The sequence below is a fragment of the Mixophyes fleayi genome, chromosome 12 (assembly GCF_038048845.1).
Source record: "Mixophyes fleayi isolate aMixFle1 chromosome 12, aMixFle1.hap1, whole genome shotgun sequence".
NCBI classification, from domain to species: domain Eukaryota; kingdom Metazoa; phylum Chordata; class Amphibia; order Anura; family Limnodynastidae; genus Mixophyes; species Mixophyes fleayi.
The window spans coordinates 68554345-68575070 of record NC_134413.1 but is presented as its reverse complement, the minus strand read 5'-3'; the positions used below and the strand labels follow the sequence as shown (position 1 = coordinate 68575070).

The following is a 20726-nucleotide window of genomic DNA, read 5'->3' as shown; positions in this document are numbered from 1 at the left end:
TGCAAACTAACGCTATCTCAGGATGACATAAGCTCATCTATTTATATGAGGTCCAGTGAAGCTGGAAAGGCCTCGCACGATTCGCTGCTGGGTCAAATCCGACGACTTTAGTCCGCACCGGCGCATTTCACACTCTGCATTCAACAGTGGCGTTAGGCTGCCGGCATAGTAAATTGTAGCGGTGTTACATTATTTATCACAATGAGTGTTACCACTGCACAACAGTAAATAGACCCCTTAGTAAGAAATGTCCATGTGCAGTCTACTTATTGTAAAATCAAGTAAATATAAAGATGTTGTTTAGGAAACTCCTGTGCTAAGAGGAGGAAACTCACACAAACGCAGGGCGAACAAACTCCACACAGATAAGTCCCTGGCCAGGAATCAAACTCTTAACCACAGTGCTGTGAGGCACAAGTGCTAACCACTGAGCCACCGTGCTGCCCTTATGTCTTCAATTAAGTCTGTTCCTGACTTTTTCACTGCACCGTAGACATGTAGCTGTATTAAAAGTGGGCTAATACTGAGGTACCCAGGGCCAGGTTATTTCATACTTGCCAACTCTCCCGGAATGTCCGGGAGACTCCCAAAATTCGGGTCAGTCTCCCGAGCTCCCGGGAGAGCTGGCAAATCTCCCGCATCTCGCTGCAGCCACCGCTAAATGACACGATTCAGCCAGAATGGCAACATTTTGGCCCCGCCCCCCGCGACAAAAGGCCATTTCCGCCGCGGGGGCGGGGCTAAAATGACGCGATTTGTCTTGCCCTGCCCCGCCCCGCACCCTCCCGCCCTCCAGTCACGCCCATCTCCCGGAAACAGACTACAGAAAGTAGGTAAGTATGGGTTATTTGAGTGAATAGAACAACGGACATGGCAGGTGAGACTGACTGCTGTGCAAGGGTCTTATAGAAACACAGTGATCTGCACACACAGCAAGTCCATATCGGTAAAGTATAGAGGAAAACTTTAAAACTTAGGCCTGGTACACACTACGGTGATTTCATCCGATTATCGGGCCAATCAAACGATAAACGACCGTTCGGCCCGATATCGACTTAGTGTGTACACTCCAACGCTGAACGATTATCATTCCAAAGCTCATCGTATTGTTTCATTTGATTGTTAAAGCTAACTAAAATCTCGTTCAATGATGGAACGATGTCGTTCCGATTCTGCAGTGTGTATGTACTCAGGACCGGCAGTGTCCATAGATCTCTATGGAGTGTGCAGAGTCACCATCTTTTCAGCCGTTGGTTATGACAGATGAAGAGCACAGATCTGTCGGTAAATGCGTTCCGTCCATTGGCAGAAATATCTCTTTTGGCGTGTATGTGTGGTGGTACAGCTCCTGCTTTTTAGGGTTCCCCAAGACAGTCAAGTTTTAGGATGTCCTGTCCATTTTTCTGTACTGTTTGGGTTTCTGTAATATTGAAGATGATTATGTTTCACATTTGCCTTGGTTAATTTTTCATAGGTGGAAATGGTAGCAAGTTTAGCTTGCAATCATCAGCCAGCCACTATGCATGGGCCATTTGCAATCGAGTTTTCAGCCGCTGAGATTTAAGCCCTCCACATTGGTTGGTTTGTTCAGCGATCAGGCCGTCCAATCACCTACAGACTTTCATTGTCTCCGGATGTTATCTCCAGGATGCTCTTTGAACCCCATCTCCCATCACCACAATTTCAACAGCAGTTAGCGTTCCCCTATCAGGCCTCCCTCTCTGCATTACATGAGCGATTTGAAGGTTTACGCTGCCACAACATATTGTTAACACATTGAGACAAGGCGCCGTCCGTTCACAATGCCCTCAGTCTGCTGCATTCTCCTCTAGAACAAGCCCCCTGTGTCTTCACAGAGCTGCGAGGCATCTCGGGGCCTTATCACAGAAATGTGTCTATCTCGGCTTTGGATTGGCGTTATCGGCCCTTTAAATTCGGACATTGGCCTTATTAGTACCACTTGCTAGATTTTTATGTGGACTTAATTTACAGGCAGCCCACAAAAGGAAAAAGAGGGGCGAGGGAAAGGGGCGCTTTAAATGACTGCACTAATTCCTCTATTTTCACATTCAAAAGCGCTGCCTCGTAACCACATAGTTGTTACCATAGCAGGAGGGAAGCTGCCTCTCCGGAGAGTCGTAAGAGCTGCAGGCTCCACTTGCTCGCACTTCGCATACGTTACAGAGAGCTTATATAAAGTGTCCCCTCAGGGGTGCAAGCCTTGTGTTCAGACACCACACTCAGCGCCACAGGGCAGGGAGCAGTGTGAGGATGTACTATGTAATCTCGTCTGTCTGTCAAAAGAACCACAACACATAGCATTTAACTCGTTTGTCAGGGAAGAATTTGAATCTACGAATTTTCATTAAAAAAAAAGGGCCAAAAGGAGTAATCACAGCTATGTTTACTTTTCTTCTAAGCTCATTTATGTAAAGAACCGCATCATTAAAATAGTGTACTGTTGAAATGACTGTCCTTTCATTTGTTCTGAGTAGCACGGTGGCTCAGTGGTTAACACTTCTGTTTCACAGCACTGGAGTTGTGAGTTCGATACCCAACCATGGTTTTATCTGTGCAGGGCAAACGCAGGATTTGTAGAGAGGAGTTTCCATGCCACACCGCCAGTGGGCGTGGCCAGCATGCTTGGGGGCGTGGCTATAATTTTAGACAGTACTTGGCTGCTCTCCAACTCTTCCTATCCCCATCATATACACGGGCAATTCTGCGTGCACTACTGTTAGGGGCACACAGCTCTCCCTTTTCGTGCAGAGCCATGTGAAGCAGGACATACCTCCCAACTGTCCCTACAATCAGGACAAAGTCCTGACTGAGTGTATCAGTACAGTTGACAGACTGTCCTGCTCTCTCCTACCTGTTCTTGCTGCTTTCAATACTTGTTGGAGAGAGATGGCTGTGAACAGTGCAGACAGAAACGATCTGCACACAAACTGCAAAGTGGCTGGTCCCGCGGCAGGGTCCAGCCACCTCAAGTATACAGTATCTCAGGCTGTGAGGGGGGTTTCCAGGCACTAGAAAACCCCCCTACCCTCTTCCCTCGGTTTGCCTATGCAGTGTGGAGTTTATATGTTCTCCCTGTGTTTGCGTGGGTTTCCTCCGGGTGCTCCGGTTTCCTCCCACATTCCAAAAACATACTGGTAGGTTAATTGGCTGCTGACAAAATTAACACCATAGTGTGTCTGTATGTTAGTGAGTTTAGACTGTAAGCTCCAATGAGACAGATGTGAATGGGTGGTTCTCTATCTTAATTTTTTTTTAAAATAAGTAGACATACCACCGCTGACCACTGCTACTGAGGGCTGTGCTGGGTCCTGGCTATAAACCGTTATATTTACAACTTTTTATTGTTTCCATAAACAGGTCCAGCTCGGTGAGTCTAATATCAAAGTGGTTATTGATGTCTGTTCATGATGTTCTTTCCCGGGGGATTAGAATGTCAGTCACATTCCTATGATTTAGTGCAGACGTTCTAAACCTTTGTATTAGGCGCCAAGGCTGTACGTGACCTTAAGATAACCTCGTGTTACAAATGAGTCAAACTGTAAAAATCAAACTCTGAAAAGGTGGTCGCCAATTGAGGTACATGGCCGTTGCCAAATTAATATAATATTTTTAAGTGTTACAGGGTGAGAGAGATGAATTTACGGCCTCCAGCCGATTGCAAAAGCAACACCGACCTCTGGGCAACAGACACGTTGGTCACATAAGTGTAATTCATTCTTTTGTGAGGAGTTCAAGCTGGGAAGAGGTTGTAGGTAACACGGTCGCAGACAGATCCGTAGGAGACAGAGTCGTACTCCAAACATGCAGCCATTGTCTCCGGCAGCGATTGAGACCACATGCGAGAGCACCAAGCTGCAGCTCTTGTGATGTAGAGCCAGAACCACTGGTCCAGTTCCAGACTGTACTGGGAGACAATGGGATATTTCATAGCGGCCAAACACTGAGTGTTTGTTAACCCGTACGGTGCCCAGAGACCTTCTAATAGAGAGGACATCAGGACTCGCTCCTTTTTATCATTGATAAAGTTTATCCCAGTAGATCCTCACTTGCTACATGTCCTCAGTGGTTAAGCACAGCATTGCTATGCTCAACCGAGCTATACAACAACGCTAGAAAAAATAGTGTACAAATTCCCAACACCCTGCCCTGTACCAAAGTAAGCATTTACTGCAATTAAAATACAATTTACTGTTGCAATGATGCATTTCCTGTCCAGCTCTGACACTCAGATCTGGGCAGCATAGTGGCTCAGTGGTTTGCACTTCTGCCTCACAGCACTGGGGTCGAGAGTTTGATTCCCAACCATGGCCTTATCTGTGAGGGGTTTGTATGTTCTCCCCGTGTTTGTGTGGGTTTCCTGCGGGTGCTCCAAAAACATACTGGTAGGTTAATTGGCAGCTATCAAATTGATCCTGTGTGTGTGTGTGTGTGTGTGTGTGTGTGTATATTAGGGAATTTAGATTGTGAGCTCAAATGGGGCAGTGACTGATGTGAGTGAGTTCTCTGTACAGCGCTGCGGAATTAGTGGCGCTATATAAATAGATGATTATGATGATGATCTGCATACTTACCATTCCGGCTTCTCCTTTAAAACAAATTGGAGTGCCAATTACTGTTGCCAATGATGTTTTATATATCATATTATTTTGGCATTGTTAGAATTGTATTCCTTCCGCAACTTAAAATTTTAGCGCCTGGGGCGAAAAAGAAAAATGCCGCCCCCCCTAGCCCTCAATTTTACCCAAAGAACCTAAAATATTCATAAACTACGCCCCCTTCAGCGTTGCGCCCTGGGCGGTCGCCCCTATCGCACAGCCCTATATACGGCCCTGGACAAACCCCCCACCAATGATCTGTGACCATGCCACCCCCCTTCTTGTGCATGGATGCTCTGTACACCAGTTGGTCTTGAAAATTCGAACTGTTGGGAGTATAGAGTTGTCATTTAGGGCTGGGGTTAGGGTTTTAGATTGGAAGTCAGGTATTGAGGTTTTGTGGATGCAGAGATTGAGGACTGGAGTAAGGTTTTTTTTATTAGGCATAGTGGATTGGATATGTATTATTCATTTACTTATTAACGTTCATTTATATAGTGTCATGTATATTCTTCAGTGCTTTACAATTGTTAATACACACAGTAACAGACGAAAAGGTAAGAGGGCCCTGCTTTCAATCTGTAGGAACACACAAGGTTATGTGCTGTTTGTTGCATATTGGTCCAGCCAGATTATGATAGGAAAAAGTGCTTAGTGGGGTTTGAGTATAGAAGGAGAATAGATGTTTTGTGTGAACCGTGTAGAGGGTCGGTGATTAGGTAGGATAGAATTGGGTACAATACCTGGCGAGGTTAAGAGGGCGGTTGAGGAATTTAATAAGCTTACCTGAAGAGGTGGGTTTCAGGAAACACTTTAAGGTGTGGAGGCTAGGGGAACAGTCTGGTGTGAGTGAGGACATTCCACAGCCCGAATAAAAAGTCCTTTCAGCTGGAATGAGAGCAGGTGATGAGAGTGGATGAGAAACGCAGATCTTGCACAGAACAGAGAGGTTGAGTTGTGATACATTTTGAAACAAGAGATATGAGATGTGGTGCAGTTTTGTTGATGGCCTTGTATGTTGGCGGAAGTATTTTATATTGGATTTGTTAAAATACAGGCAATCAATGTAGGGACTGACAGGCCAGAGCAGGTGGAAATAGTCTAGCCACTGCATTTAAAATAGCTTGTTGGGGTGAACATCTGGTTAGTGGAAAACCAGTAAGGTGGGAATTGCAATAGCCAATGCGGGAGAGGATGTGGGCATGAGTTAAAGTTTTTGCGGTGTCTCGTGTGAGATTTGTGCATTTTCTGGAAATGTTTCTTAGATGTATGTAACATGATTTGGATACAGATTGAATGTTGGGGAAAAAAGGATAGTTCTGAGTCAAAGATCACACCTAGGCTGCGAGCTTGGGGATAGCGTTTTATTGTTACGTTGTCAACAGATATAGAGATGTCAGGTAGGTAACGTCTGTTGGCTGGTGGGAATATTATTTGAAAGATTAAGTTTTAGGTGGCGAAAGGACATCCAAAATTAAATGGTAGAAAGAGATTCAGCAATAGGGTCAAGTGTTATTTTGAGGAGTACTATTTCATGATCAAATTAACTACCACGCGTTTCAGAGCCCAAGCATTGGTGCATGAATAATTCCTAGCCAACAACCTTACGCACTCAGTTATATAGTACACTCATGGTTATAACGCAGTATAGAAGCAATGATGTGTAAGTACATCTGGATGACTACACCTTAAACCCACCTTTAACAGGTGGCTTGCCCAAATAATCATTTATAGTGAGAGATTCAGTTTTGCGCAAGTTGTCTCTGGAACGTCCGTGGAGACACGTCGCGCCGATGTTCTGGCTGGAATCTCCGCTCATTTTGTTCTCGCACCTCATAGAGGTGTAGTGAAAAGTCAGCGGAATTTCATTACCGGAATTGCCGGTGATGTCTATTGTACAATGCCCGCGCGCCACATGGCTGTCAATTGAATCTCCCCTATAATGTTAATGATGTAATAAATTCCGTATTATCATTATAAGTACTTTAGTAGTCAACACAGATATTGTTGTCCAGCATAAAAGCATCCAACAAACAACTTTTTGTCTTGAGGAGACCTTGGGGATATCTCAATATCTAATATCCTTATAATTATCACCAGAACATAGTCATGTTCCTCGTCTGCGCTGGTTATAACTCAGATCACATTGCATTGCCATAACGGTTGGTGTGTCTGATATTTCACTTCAGATATAGTCATTGGAGACCCAGGGGTAAATGTATCAAGCTGAGAGTTTTGTGGCAGATTTGAAAAGCGGAGATGTTGCCTATAGCAACCAATCAGATTCTAGCTGTCATTTTGTACAATGTACTAAATAAATGATAGCTAGAATTTGATTGGTTTTTAAAACCCGCCGGAAAACTCTCAGCTTGATACATTTACCCCCCAGAGTTTACTAAACTGCGGGTTTGGAAAAGTGGAGATGTTGCCTATAGCAACCAATCAGATCCTAGCTTTCATTTATTTAGTGCATTGTACAAAATGACAGCTAGAATCTGATTGGTCGCTATAGGCAACATCTCCACTTTTTTCAAACCCGCAGTTTAGTAAATATACCCCACAGTCTATTGCTGGTCACCAGACCCTCCGGCTCATATCCCAATATTTCTTCCATAATATATGGACTTAGTTCCTAGCTAATGCTAGGAGCCAGAATGTCTGTTTTCCTCTTAACAAGGTCCTTTCTATAGTCATTCCAGGGAATTGGTCTGGCATGGAAAAACCTGTTCTCAACATACATCCAGGGCATTGTTCCACACGTAGCGAGACTCACATGAGCTCCTCTGTTGGCCAATTCTGACAGACTCTGCAGTTTTAAAATCCAAAAAACGAAATGTACCGGATTGGGGTTTTTGGATGATGAGTTAGGGGTTAATGAAAGGCCGGTGTGTCCCAACCAGAACACTATTTCACAAATGGTGAAAGACAACTGAGCTCAACTGATATCTTCTCCAAGACCCAGGTGACAGCCGTTGAACTTGAAGATAAATGGTGAGATGTTGGGCCAAGTGCTTGAAGGTTGAATGACAGAAATGTAGGTGAACAGAAGTGGCAAGAGCACGAATTGGCATTTTTGCTTTGGTGACTGGTAAATTGCCAGGTAGCAGATGTACGATGTGTCTTATCTACAAAGGCTGAGATGCGGAGATTTCATAGGCACAGTACAGCTATGAAATAATTGCAAACAGTAGGATGTGATAACGTTGCTGGCAGTATGGACATTTTCTAGGATCAACCTTAGTTAACACCGAGAAGTGTGGTCTCGTAGATACTCCTATCATCTGAGAACCTGAGTCGGTATAATACACAGTCTCATCTCATCATCCCGGCTGTAACATGTGTGGTACATCTGTTTTCTCATAACCCAAACCTATTTTGAAATCACAATATATCTGTAAATGCATGATTCCATACTGTCCCGATTTAGGCCGGATAGTCCCATTTTGAGGGGACTGTCTGCCTCCCTAACATTCAAAACATTTGACTTTGCTCCTGGGAAGTTGGGGGCTTCTGTCTTGGGGGTTGCATGCGCATTTTCCGCTAGAGGGAGACCGTCCACATGTGGCTTGAAGCACCTCTTGTAGTGTACCGTGCCCTCTTTCTTCACGGGCGGAGGGATTTTTTACAGTAAGAGCGGTAAAGTTATGGAATCGCCTAACAGGGCAGGTAGTAGATAGTTCTAAAAATTGATTGGCCCATTTTTTTTTTAAAACAAAATAATATCAAATTCTAGTAGGACTCATTGTAGGGGTTGACCCATTTGGCAGAGGTGAGGATGAGATTTTTTTAACAAGTCCTTAATTAAATCTTTCAAGATAGAGAAATCCAGCTCTATAAACAATATGCTGTCGGTACGGTGAGATTGGTGTGAAGGACCTGCAAGCTACCATAGACATAATAGAACCAAATATGTACCCCTCTTTACAGAGTCCAGGCTGTGATGGTATATTAGGATCTAACAGCACCTTGGACACCTGCGGGGTGTGTGGTGGAGATGGCTCGACGTGCAAGTTCATTACGGGGACGTTCAAGGACATCAATGTTCCTATTGGCTATCACAAAATCCTGGAGATCCCCAAAGGAGCCACACAGATCAGTGTCAGAGAACTTACCTGGAGCCCCAACTACCTGGGTAAGAACGTCATTAATCGTGGTGGAAGAATGAGAATGATGTCGCCATTTCTACATGTATTGGAACCAGTTGCGGAGCTACCATTGGTGCACCGGGGCCCATGAAGAAAATTGGGGCCCGATGCACAGGGAACTAGTGAGCTGTGGGCTCCAGTTCCCTACTCCCGAACTTTCCCACAGCTCACTAGCTCCGCCTCTGATTGGAACATAGTTTTCTATATTGAAATTCTATCACTAAATATTGATTAATACTGTAACTGAAATCACCTATGTTGTACCATATTGGTGAAAACAATAGTAAATAGTGTTAAAATTAAAAAGAGGTCATATGCGCAAGGTATATGTCAATATAGTAGATGACTGAACCATCATTGTTGCCGAGGTAGAAGATACTTGTAGAGGTTTAGTAAAGGGTGTAAAACATCAGGAGAGTGGACAGTGAAGAAAGTCATCGGAATTAAGGTTGTAGAAGTTCAGAAGACCATAGAATATTCATCTATCGTAGGATAGAGAAGTCCAACTGAGTGACAGATTATGGAAGTTTAGTAAAATGAACGATCTACATATTCAGTTGAGTTAAAGATGTTAAAGGTTAGTAGTGGGAAAAAATGTAGACGTTTAGAAAAACTGAAGTTTGTACAAGTTTAGTAGAGTTTATCCCAAAAAAATACACTTTGGCGGTATGGAAATTTAGAAGTGTTGGTATGGAAAGTGTAAGGGAATGGGATTTGCTAGTTTTACAATGAAAGCAGTAGGAAAAGTGGTGAAGAAGTCTAGCTAAGTAAATATATAGACCTCCATTCACATGAAGTCTATGGAAGGTTAATAGGGTCAGGACTGTAAAAGTTTATGACAGTGAATGATGCAGAGTGAAGGATTTAGAAGTTTAGTAGAGTGAAGGATGTAATGGAAGTGACAGCTGAAAGTTTAGGAAAACTTCTCTGTGCGACCTGTTGCCTACCAGACCGTGAGCTTTAAATATTCTTATATATGCCTATATCATGATGTTTAATATATTGTCACCCTATTTTCAGCACTGAGGAACCGTTCAGGGAAATCTATCATTAATGGTAACTGGGCAATAGATCCACCGGGAAAATATGAGGCCGGCAATACTGTCTTTACCTACATTCAACCTGGCCGCGACGAACAAGAGGGGGAATCCTTCACGTCCTCTGGACCCACCTCTGAAGCTCTAGATGTATATGTAAGTATGAATTCCTTGCACTGCTGGTACCTCACGTGGCTTCCAAAATCTGCATGTTCTCCATTAGTACTATCTGCTGACGGAATACAGATCAAACACAAAGACAGTTTAATAACACAATCATGAAGTCAGAATATTTCCTCAATTGGCTTATTGATGTCATGGAGCTTATCACAGTGGCTCAGTGGTTAGCACTTCTGTCTCACATCACTGGGGTCATGAGTTCAATTCCCGACCATGGCCTTATCTGTGTGGAGTTTCTATGTTCTCCTCGTGTTTTCGTAGGGGTGTTCCGGTTAACTCTCACACTACAAAAACATGCTATTCACACTCTTCCCATGTTCCTTACCCCGTAAGTCCCTGACAACTGTGTTGCTGTGCTCCAAGACCCTGACAACCAGCGTTCAGAGAATGCCTTCTTGCCAGGGTCCACAAGTCATAGCAGTAGACTCTTCAGAACCATAACTGTTTCCTTATGTCTATCCCAAGCATGTTTACATTGCTCTATTGTATTAGTCTCTACCACCTCTGATGGGCGGCTATTCCACTTATCCACTACCCTTTCTGTGAAGTAGTTTCTCCTCACATTTCCTCTGAACCTACTTCCCCCCAGTGTCAGTACATGTCCTCATGTTCTAATACTTCTCTTCCTTTGTAGAATGTTTCCCTCCTGTACCTTGTTATAACCCTTGTGACAGTTTCTGTCATGTCCCCTCGTTCCCTTCTCTGCTCTAAACTATACATATTAAGATGTTTTAGTGGTATATTTACTAAACTGCGGGCTATAAAAAGTGGAGATGTTGCCTATAGCAACCAATCAGATGCTCAATGTCATTTTGTAGAATGTACTAAATAAATGATAACTAGAATGTGATTGGTTGCTATAGGCAAAATCTCCACTTTTTCAACCCAACCCACAGTTTAGTAAATAGTCTTTCTGGGTACGTTTTGTGCTGTAGGCCATGCACCATTTTAATTGCCCTTCTGTGTACAGTCTCTAATGTATTTATATCCTTCTGGAGATATGGCCGTACCAAGCACCTATACATTGGCATTATTACTGTACATAGAAAAAAAAAATAACAGTGAAAATATTATTACACGTGTTGGCGGATATTTCATTTAATTATTACAGCTTCTCTAAATATAGGAACAGAGACTTTCGTAATGACATGTGACTCTGATACCCGCGTACCTCTGCTAATCCGGCGTCAGGTAGAGTCTTGCCTGATTCTACCACCGTGACTGTTCTAGGACACACGCCTTATTTTGACAGGCAAGTGTCTCAGAATTCTGAGGCTATTAAGCAATTTGCAGACTCTGTGACAGCTCTGACATGCCAAGAAAGGTTTAATTTTACAATATCACTCAGTGTTGCTGCTGGGCTGGGCAGAAACGAGAGACATTTTGCTACACTACTAGAGAGGTTATTGGAAATGAAAAGAGTGTACTTGATTACATATGTACCTCATAGGAGGTCATGCTAGGAAGAATGAGGACAGATATCTGGAGAAGAGTGGACAAGCTTAGGTAGATGAGACCAGGGGGTATAGTTACCAAACGGTGGGTTTGAAAAAGTGGAGATGTTGCATACAGACTTGCTATAGTGTGCAATAAAGATAAAAGTGACTCTAAGCCTATGTTATATTATCCTTAGATTTTTCTAATGTAAACATAAAAGGATGGAGGCATAAAATCTGCTTTTTATAGAATTTCATCTGTTTTCTTTATTGGTGCTACTTATTGCAATGACAGAGTTCACCATTCAGAAGAGGTGCCATTAATTGTCTTCTCTTCCCCCTAAGCCACTTTACCTTCAACGGCTTCCCTGTCCGTTTTACTGAGGTGTGATGATCATATCACAATACAGTACCTTAGGAGAATGGGCTAGTGCAGTGGTTCCCAAACTGTGCGCCTAGGCTCCCTGGGGTGCCTTGGCGATCTCACCGGGGTGCTTCGGCCAGGGCCAGTGGTAAGCAAGGCGGGGGACTACTTGGTAATATTTTTGGCTTAGGGGTGTCTTGAAAAAATCATGGAGATCCTAAGGGTGCCTTGAACTGGATAGTTTGGGATCCACTGGGCTAGAGGAAAAAGATTTGTGTGGCACAATTGTTGTGTTTGTAGGAGGTCAAAGGAATCGTAGTCCGGTCTGGAAAGGACTGCAATATGGCACAGAGCAGACTAAGAGACACAGTCCCCGGAATTTGGCCATAGGGGGTAACATAAAACTTTGTCCAGCATATACATTACCCTGTACTAGGGACAATTAAGCAAATAGGGATAATTTGGCCCCATCTCAAAATTTCATTGAGTCCCTTGAGCCACGTCATTGAGGACCCAATGCTCTCCCTTTATCCGACAATCATCATCAGTTATTTATATAGCGCCACTAATTCCGCAGCACTGTACAGAGAACTCACTCACATCAGTCCCTGCCCCATAGGAGCTTACAGTCTAAATTCCATAACATACACACAGACTAGGGTCAATTTGAGAGCAACCAATTAACCCACTAGTATAGTAGAGATCTAGTTCCTCCACTGGTTTGTTTTGGGCCAGGCCCTAGTAAACCACCCATTCTGCTGCCTATGTACATAGAGCTGTAATGTGGAAAACGTAGTAAACCAAGCGAGGTCAATGTCAGGAAGACAAGGACAGCACAGAGCAAAATAAGCCAGGTCACATGTTGCCAAGAACGATGGCGCATTGCCAGGAACAAACTACGCTCACTGTTCCTTTGTAATTATATTGCGTATTTATATACTAGTAATAATATGGAATTTTCAGATGCTGTTTCGGTACGTTTAAATGTGAGCTTTGTATAAATGAAAGTTTTTCTTTCCATTTTTGAAAAATCCTGTAAGAAAAACATAAAAAACGTTTTCCTAGTGCTCCGATTTAGATTTTATATGGAAGCCGCAATGAGCCTGAAAATCACTTTTCTTAAAAGTCCTTCCATATAGGGGAAAACATATCCGTTCTATAAGTATGGTGCAAATTAGAGAGGTTCCGTCACTGTATCTAAAACCTGTTATGGGACTCTGCGATCATTCTGAAATCGTACTTGTCTATTTACGTACCTGGCAGGGCTGATTCGGAGGTCCTCTGGTCTTCAGTTGGGCTCCACACTGAAAGTAATGGTCGGGCCATTTTTTTTTAACATTTGAGGGTATATTTTCTAAACTGCGGGTTTGAAAAATTGGGGATGTTGCCTATAGCAACCAATCAGATTCTAGCTGTCATTTATTTAGTGCTTTCTACAAAATGACAGCTAGAATCTGATTGGTTGACCCCAGTGCTGTGCAGCAGAAGTGCTAACCACTGAGCCACCATGCTGCCCTACATCTCCATTTCTGTGCCCCTATTACTGTGGCATAGTATGGTCACATGTCCCCCCTTTTAGCCTTACAGCGCATAGTAGTTACCTATTTGCTCTCGCCTGGTGGTGCCGCTCTGGACTGGAATTAGCGGGTGACATCTGTAGTGCAGGAGAGACCCTGAGTCTTGTGAGAATGGGAAAGGTTATTACATCAATCCTGCTGCAACCGTCAGTAGTCAGTAATTTCATAATGGCGAAAGCAAATATGACGTAGACACTGGACTGAGTCAAAAGAGCAGAACTAGCTGCACAACACTATATTAGATTTTTGTTTTCAGTTGTCAGTGGATATAGAGTACGTAAACCTCATGCAAGATGCTCCCAGTTTGCATGGTCCCTGAAACCTCCATAGGTCTTACACCAATCTCTTGTATATTGCTACCACTTGCCTAAAATACAGCAAGCTGCGGTGTTGTCGAAGCCCCTCCCCTTTGTATTTCCCAGGGCAGTACGCAAGAGACCATGAAACATGAGGTCACAACAACAGACGACAAATTAATATCATCAGCAGCTATTTATATAGCGCCACTAATTCCGCAGGGCTGTACAGAGAACTCACTCACATCAGTCCCTGCCCCATTGGAGCTTACAGTTTAAATTCCCTAACACACACACACAGAGAGACTAAAGACAATTTTTAATAGCAGACAATTAACCTACTAGTATGTTTTTAAAGTGTGGGAGGAAACCCACGCAAACACGGGGAGAACATACAAACTCCACACAGATAAGGCCATGGTTGGGAATTGAACTCATGACCCCAGCGCTGTGAGGCAGAAGTGCTAACCACTGAGCCACCGTGCTGCCCACACACATACCAGCCACAAATAAGGCCTCTATCACGTCAACCCTCAGGGCCTGACTACTGGGCTCAGGTCTGCAAAGCTACCCATAGGTACCTACTGCCCTAATTGCCGGGGACACTTAGAGATTTTATAGATTCGTCCCTGGAAATGTTTTCTAAAACCCCTTTTATCCTTCTTAAGTCGAACCAGATTCCTTACTAATTTATAACAGAAACTGTTCCTTGCCGTAACCCTGTTATATCACCCCCTCCGCCTACGCTAAAGCCCTACTCTGAGTTATAAGCTACAGAGAGCAATAATACTAGCGCACTAATGGGTTTTGTTCATACTATAATTGTGCGTAAATAATTTTATATAAAAAGAGGTTTCCATAGAACTCAAGACATCAAGCAATAATAAAATACATTATTGGTCGGCGCCGGGGTTGGGACACAGCTGGGGGACAGTGATTATATAGAAAGAAAATTTCCATTAAAACTAAGAACTCTGTGTCATGTCACTGCGGCTTCCTATGATCCCTACATGGGGGGGACACAGAGTTTATCAAAACACCATGTTCTCCAAAACAACAAACTGTGATCAGCAAGAAAGGAAAAATAAGGTATCTAGGTTTTCTTTTGTTTCCCTGGGAGATATCACTTGGATTGGATGATGGATGGTAATATCATGTTGTAATTAGTTGAACATCCGTGGGCCACGGTCTTTGCTTTGTTGACCTGTGCTCTAGTTGGTACAGATTCAGAGCCTTGTCTTGTATTAGTGACTGTTATGACTCATATCCTTCCATAGACCCATGAGCTAATTGTACGGAAAGTCTGATTTTCAACATGCAGAGAAACTCTCCCTTCAAACATAACAGGTGTACAGCCAGTGACCCCGTCGTATAATGGAAAATAAAATTTGCCCCCCTAACTTAATTATAAATAAATTTTTTACCCCTTGCTCAATAAATAATGATTGCCCCCATATATGTCTATGATGCTTCTTCCTATGTTCTGTATGACCAGATGACACAAGCAGTGTGAAGTTTGAGCAATCTTGCCTCTCTCAACCACCTCTTTTTTGTTTTGCCCGTTTGGATGGCGGTTTTGTGGCAGTTTTGCAAACCCCAGCTTAGTAAATCCATCTTTTTGTAGACTCATCATTGTTAAAATCGGGACAGCGATTTGTAAAGTGGTGCCTACTCTTCCGCAATGTCCGGGAGACTCCCAAAATTTTAGGAGTTCTCCCAGACTCCCAGGAGAACAGGGAACCTGCTCCAGCCAGCACTCTTCGTTGGTGAAGTGGGTGGGTGGGGCTACACGTGTCATCCTGGCCCCGCTCCCTGCTGTAATAGGCCAAAATTGGTACCGTTTAGACGCAATTCACGTAGCCACGCGCCCATGATGGCGCCCCCTCCCAGAGGGCTTGCTGCCAAAGTTGGCAAGTATTGTTTAACTTGTAATTACTAGACCTCATATCAGAGTGTTTGAGGAAGCCCCCAGCTACTACAAGACACTGTACCCTTCCTCTCCATGGGCAGCGCCATTGCACACTGAGATCTGATCGAACGCTTCTTTTAATGCACTCGTTACATAATTATCAATCTGAACGAGTTGACTGATTTGCATATATAAATTCCTTCAATCCTTAAGAACTGCCAGTATTGTTACTGTAAACAGTATGATGTCACTATGCAGTTGTATAGGCTGCTATGGCCAAAGTTATGGGCTTGAATCATTGTATGTTCTAAGGTGAAGGTTGCTGGTTCCCATCTCCTAAATTACTTAGGGGAGAATGTCTTTGAACAGGCTACGGCTGCCATTTTTCCTGTGCTTCCCCCATCTCTTACTATGAAGCTGCCTTCACATTCTTTAATGCACCCTCACAGGCAGTAGATCGTGACTTCCACCAAGTTATACATTTGAACTATGACCTTTAACTATATTCAATGCCAATCATTGGTGGGTAATACAGAATTATAGCGTAAAAAGAGCGGCTTCCCAATAGTGTAATACTAATCTCTCACTTTAGCCCCCTAACCCGCCCTCCACTATATGTTCAGTTGCCGAAATTCACTATATTAGCTACTTTTTACAGTGCAGTTTATATATGTTTTTATGTACACATTTACAAAAAGATCATGCAGTTTCGTAACCGTAAATGTGCAGAAATAATGTTGACAACAGGCTTTGAAAAATAACCACAGGAACAATCTTTCCTAAAATTCAGCTTCATCTTAACAAAAGCCCTGTGCCAAATATCCCTTGTAACTTGATCTGTAGCTATATGGAGACATCTGTCACTTCGCTAATTTGCTTAGCGTGAATAGTTTCAGGTGACAAAACTGTGACTAATCGCGTTGGCGTTACTGACCTACTACAGAGCAATATAGGCGCCAGAAGTTAACGTGTAAACAAATACCTTTGAGCCAGCTTATTGGGCGATTCTGATTTTAATGAGTTGAACTTGGCCTTTGTGGTTAAAGAGTCAGAAGTTATATTTTGTAATAACTCACAGTCAAGTTAGTCTCTTATACAGTTTTTAACGATTGGCCAAAGCATAAATTACAATGCGCTTTAAATTTTGGGTAGGTTTTCTATAGACTGATCACCTTATCTATAATTAGATGTTTGTTATCAATATAATCACCTGTGGCTTACATATAATGGTTATTCACCTACCAGTATGTTTTTGGAGTGTGGGAAAAACCCACGCAATCACGGGGAGAACATGCAAACTCCACACAGATAAGGCCATGGTCGGGAATTGAACTCATGACCCCAGTGCTGTGAGGCAGAAGTGCTAACCACTGAGCCACCGTGCTGCCCCTTTAGATGTAATGTGGACCCTACTGCATTCAATCAGCGAGTGTCTGTCACAGTTTATCTCTTGCTCTTTACAGATGATATTTCAGCAAGACAATCCGGGAGTCTCGTTCCAATTCTTCATCTCATCACCACCCAGCCCTGATAATCCAAGTTACGTCCCCCATGTCCCACAGCAGGAACACGGTAAGAGATATTTTCAGGAACACGTTGTCTTTTATGCACAGTCCAGCGTCAAGTATCCGAAACATTGGCCGGTTGCCAAGTCTACAGGAGATAAGACGCAATCCACTTCTAGCACCTTAATTGGAAGCCAGTCAGTCTTATCTAGAATTTGGCCAGAGAATAAGTGCTGGCGCTAGACAATACCTTCTACATATTATAGAAACACTATAAAAAGCAGTGATGGACAACAGGTGGTCCTCCGAGACAGAGACGTCACCTACGGCCCCCAGTCCTTCCTGTTTTATTGTCAAGTTTGTTTGTTTTAGCTTGTAATACTTGTTTAAGAGGCTTTATAGATCATAAGAGGAGATACTAAAGCAAGAAGTGGGTGTACTATAGGTGGGGTGTGTGTTTTGGTTGGTGTTCAGTGAGGTTAGTGGTAAATTCACAGACAGCTGCATGGAAAATGATGTCACAGCAAACTTAACTGACTTGCTGAGCATTGCCATTTGATCTTTTTGTCCTAAGTCGGCACAGTTCCCCTTCCAATTCTGGGCTTCTGCTGTTTTTTTAGGGGGTATATAACAACTTAAGTATTTACAGTTTTATCATCAGTATCATTCATTCTCTCTGTAGGAGCTCCGAGATCAATGCCATCCAGTGATTCTCTTACACAAACAGGCTCCCGAAGTCACCCGGTGGAGGAACGTATCCTGGTTTCACCACCGCAAGCTAGACCACCACCACCACCAGCAAGGCCAGCTGGTACTTTGCAGCGTAACATCCGCATTCCCCCACTTCCTGCACCCCCGGTTCACTACTGGCCAGAACAGCCGCATTTCTTCTGGAAACGGGTGGGAAACACACCCTGCTCGGTTACATGTGGGAAAGGTGAGTGCCTCCATCAGAATATTAGTTAATTGAGTCACGCATTTCACAACTTTTCAGTTTAGTGATTTGATCAATATTCAAATACTAAAAAGAGAAAACAATTGATTGCTTCACGCACATGATAATTGCGATTTGACAGAGCAGATAGATATTTGCAGCCTATGCACCATGCAGGCCAGTTTTAGGATAGTTATGGTCATAATCCTGTCACTCTACCCGAGGGATCCAGCAAAGGATGATCGCTCCATTTGATCAGACCGCGGTATTCTTAGGCTGAGCGGATTGTTTATCTCTGGCGGCACTAAGTGTGGTCAGAGGAGGACTCCGCACAGATCCTGATAGCAATAGTCTCCCGACTTCATTTGTTGCCGTGTTCGATAATGATCCGATCGATTTCAAAAGGATCACAAACCGACATATCTGTTATCTTGGTATCGCATAGGCTGCAATATTATACGAACTGCCTGAACTCAGTGTATAATAAGATTATTTTTCTGTGGTGTGTGGTTTTTTTTCCTGTGACACCCAACTCTTGCCACCGGTGACACCCCGCTGTTTTTTCTTTCTTCCCAGGATTCTGGTACCCCATGTTCCAGTGTGTATCTAGAAGCTCCTTAGAAGAGGTCAATGAGGAGGAATGCGATTCATCGAACAAGCCGTTCCCCCAGGAGGAGGCCTGTAACACTCAACACTGCCCTGCCTTGTAAGTACAATGTACATGTGATCATACCATGTGACATCTGAGAATGCCAGTAGCCTCCCTAATGCTCTGCGTGGCCTCTGTGGCCAGACAATGGCTACATTTGTACCTTGTCCTGTCACTTGTCCCATGGACATACTGTGATAATTGATACTGTAGATTTTTCTAAGGAGCTGCAGCGTGTTAGGTTCATGCGCTCTTTAATAGCGCATTGTTTCTTCTGACGCCTGTAGCTCGCGCTGCGGCCCTGGGTTATGATTCCGACCAGGGTGCTGTCTGGTGGCGTTCGTGTGATCTCCCTGTGTTCACGCAGGTTTCCTACCGCAGTAAAGGACATACTGGTATATCAATGTGCTTGTGACTAAATTAATGCGTGTGTGTGTCTGCTTGTTTGTATGGGTGTGTGTTGGTGTGTTTTGTCATTGTGTCATAGCTATAGTGACCACTGTGTATCAGGTGTGCGACCTATATGTAAATCTTACACAGTATGGAGATAATCTATCCGTAAGCCATTTAAACGTGCATACATTGCCCTCTAGAGGACAGTAGTAATACTACGAGGTATCATACTGTATCGGACAATATTTATTGCACTATTGAGCTAGGGAAATAACTGGTTATATTTCATATTGCATTTTACAGTATTGGATTGGGAGAACTGTGTTTCAGGCACTAATTTAAACCTTTTATTTGGCGCTGAGTGTCTAAAATACTCTGACATTTGATGTGAGTGAGTTCTCTGTACAGCGCTGCGGAATTAGCGGCGCTATATAAATAAATGGTGATGATGACATTACAGGGAGATTCTATATAAGGTATGGCATGATTACAACCTATGTTAGTCTATAACACCTGTACTAATAATACACCATCAGGTAATCAAGCTGCATGCTGAGTACGGGAGCTGGTATTCAGCAATAATGGGAGTATCTGCATAATTGTACAGTACAGTAGACATGACATCAGTAAATAACATTTCTTTCTTTAAAACACCAGTCGCCTGATGGATCACGAGCTGGATACAGAAAGGAAGTGTTATAATTACCTGTTCAGTGGCTGCCGAGACATGTTTAGTTGTATATTATTTTACTGATACTGAATCTCCTCCCTCTTGTTTGACCGCTATAAGATATTAATATGAGATGTCCTGTATAGTAAATATATTGTAATAGTTCCTGCCCCATTGGAGCTTACAGTCTAAATTCCACATACACCCATACACAGTATGTTTTGGGAGTAAACCCACGCAAACATGGGGAGAACATACAAACTCTACACAGAATAGACCCTGGTTGGGAATTGAACTCATGACCCCAATGCTGGGTGGATAAAGTGCTAATCACTGAGCCATCAGGCTGCCAATGTGTTTTCTTTGTCTTTAGAAATTTCATCATCAGCATTTTCAAAAGATGCGGTGGGTTTGTTGTTGAAAAGTCATCACTTATATTTGCCAAAATTCCCAATTTTTGGTAGGACAGTCCCAATTTTTAGCCGATAAAATGGGCATTGATGTAGACTTGCTAGTAGCATGGGTGGACTATGAGCTGTTTGGAGAACGGCCTAATCTGTCCTGATCTTGATGGAATGTGTGATAATCAAGATCATACCTTTAACTGTCCAAATTTAAGTGGGTCAGTCCCAATTTGAGGGCCCTGCCCCCATTATGGCGCGGTCATGCCCTCGTGCTCACAAGACCACCTTCCTTTCACGGTGTGTGCTAATTTGAGGAGCTCCAAGTTGCCGGATATGCCAGATACATTTTCACTTCATGTTTGTAAATACCGGCAAATATTTATAGCTGAATAAGAAAAAAAAATTTATTTTCCAGGACGTCTTTTTATCTTATTTAGAATCTCCCTGTAATGTCAGAGTATTTTAGACACTCCACGCCATACAAATGGAGAGAGCTTTGAAAACCGCCGGACTGTTGGACTGCGCTGCATTCTTACATAGCTACTAAAGTTTTAAAGAAGACGAAGGTCCATCCAGGTCAACCAACCCCCCTCCCCCCCCCCCTAAACTCT

At 43.3% G+C, this 20726-nt stretch overlaps 1 protein-coding gene across 4 annotated transcripts in view; it reads left to right on the top strand.

Moving 5' to 3' along the window:
- The window catches only part of ADAMTSL4 (ADAMTS like 4), a 242828-nt gene that overhangs the window by 210275 nt on the left and 11827 nt on the right, over window positions 1-20726 (top strand). For all 4 annotated transcript variants that reach the window (XM_075192170.1, XM_075192168.1, XM_075192169.1 and 1 more), the window contains exons 7-11: window positions 8544-8748; window positions 9782-9954; window positions 17024-17132; window positions 17748-18002; window positions 18576-18705. In XM_075192170.1, coding sequence (XP_075048271.1) covers window positions 8544-8748; window positions 9782-9954; window positions 17024-17132; window positions 17748-18002; window positions 18576-18705 — 872 coding nt within the window. The remainder of the gene's footprint in view (window positions 1-8543; window positions 8749-9781; window positions 9955-17023; window positions 17133-17747; window positions 18003-18575; window positions 18706-20726) is intronic.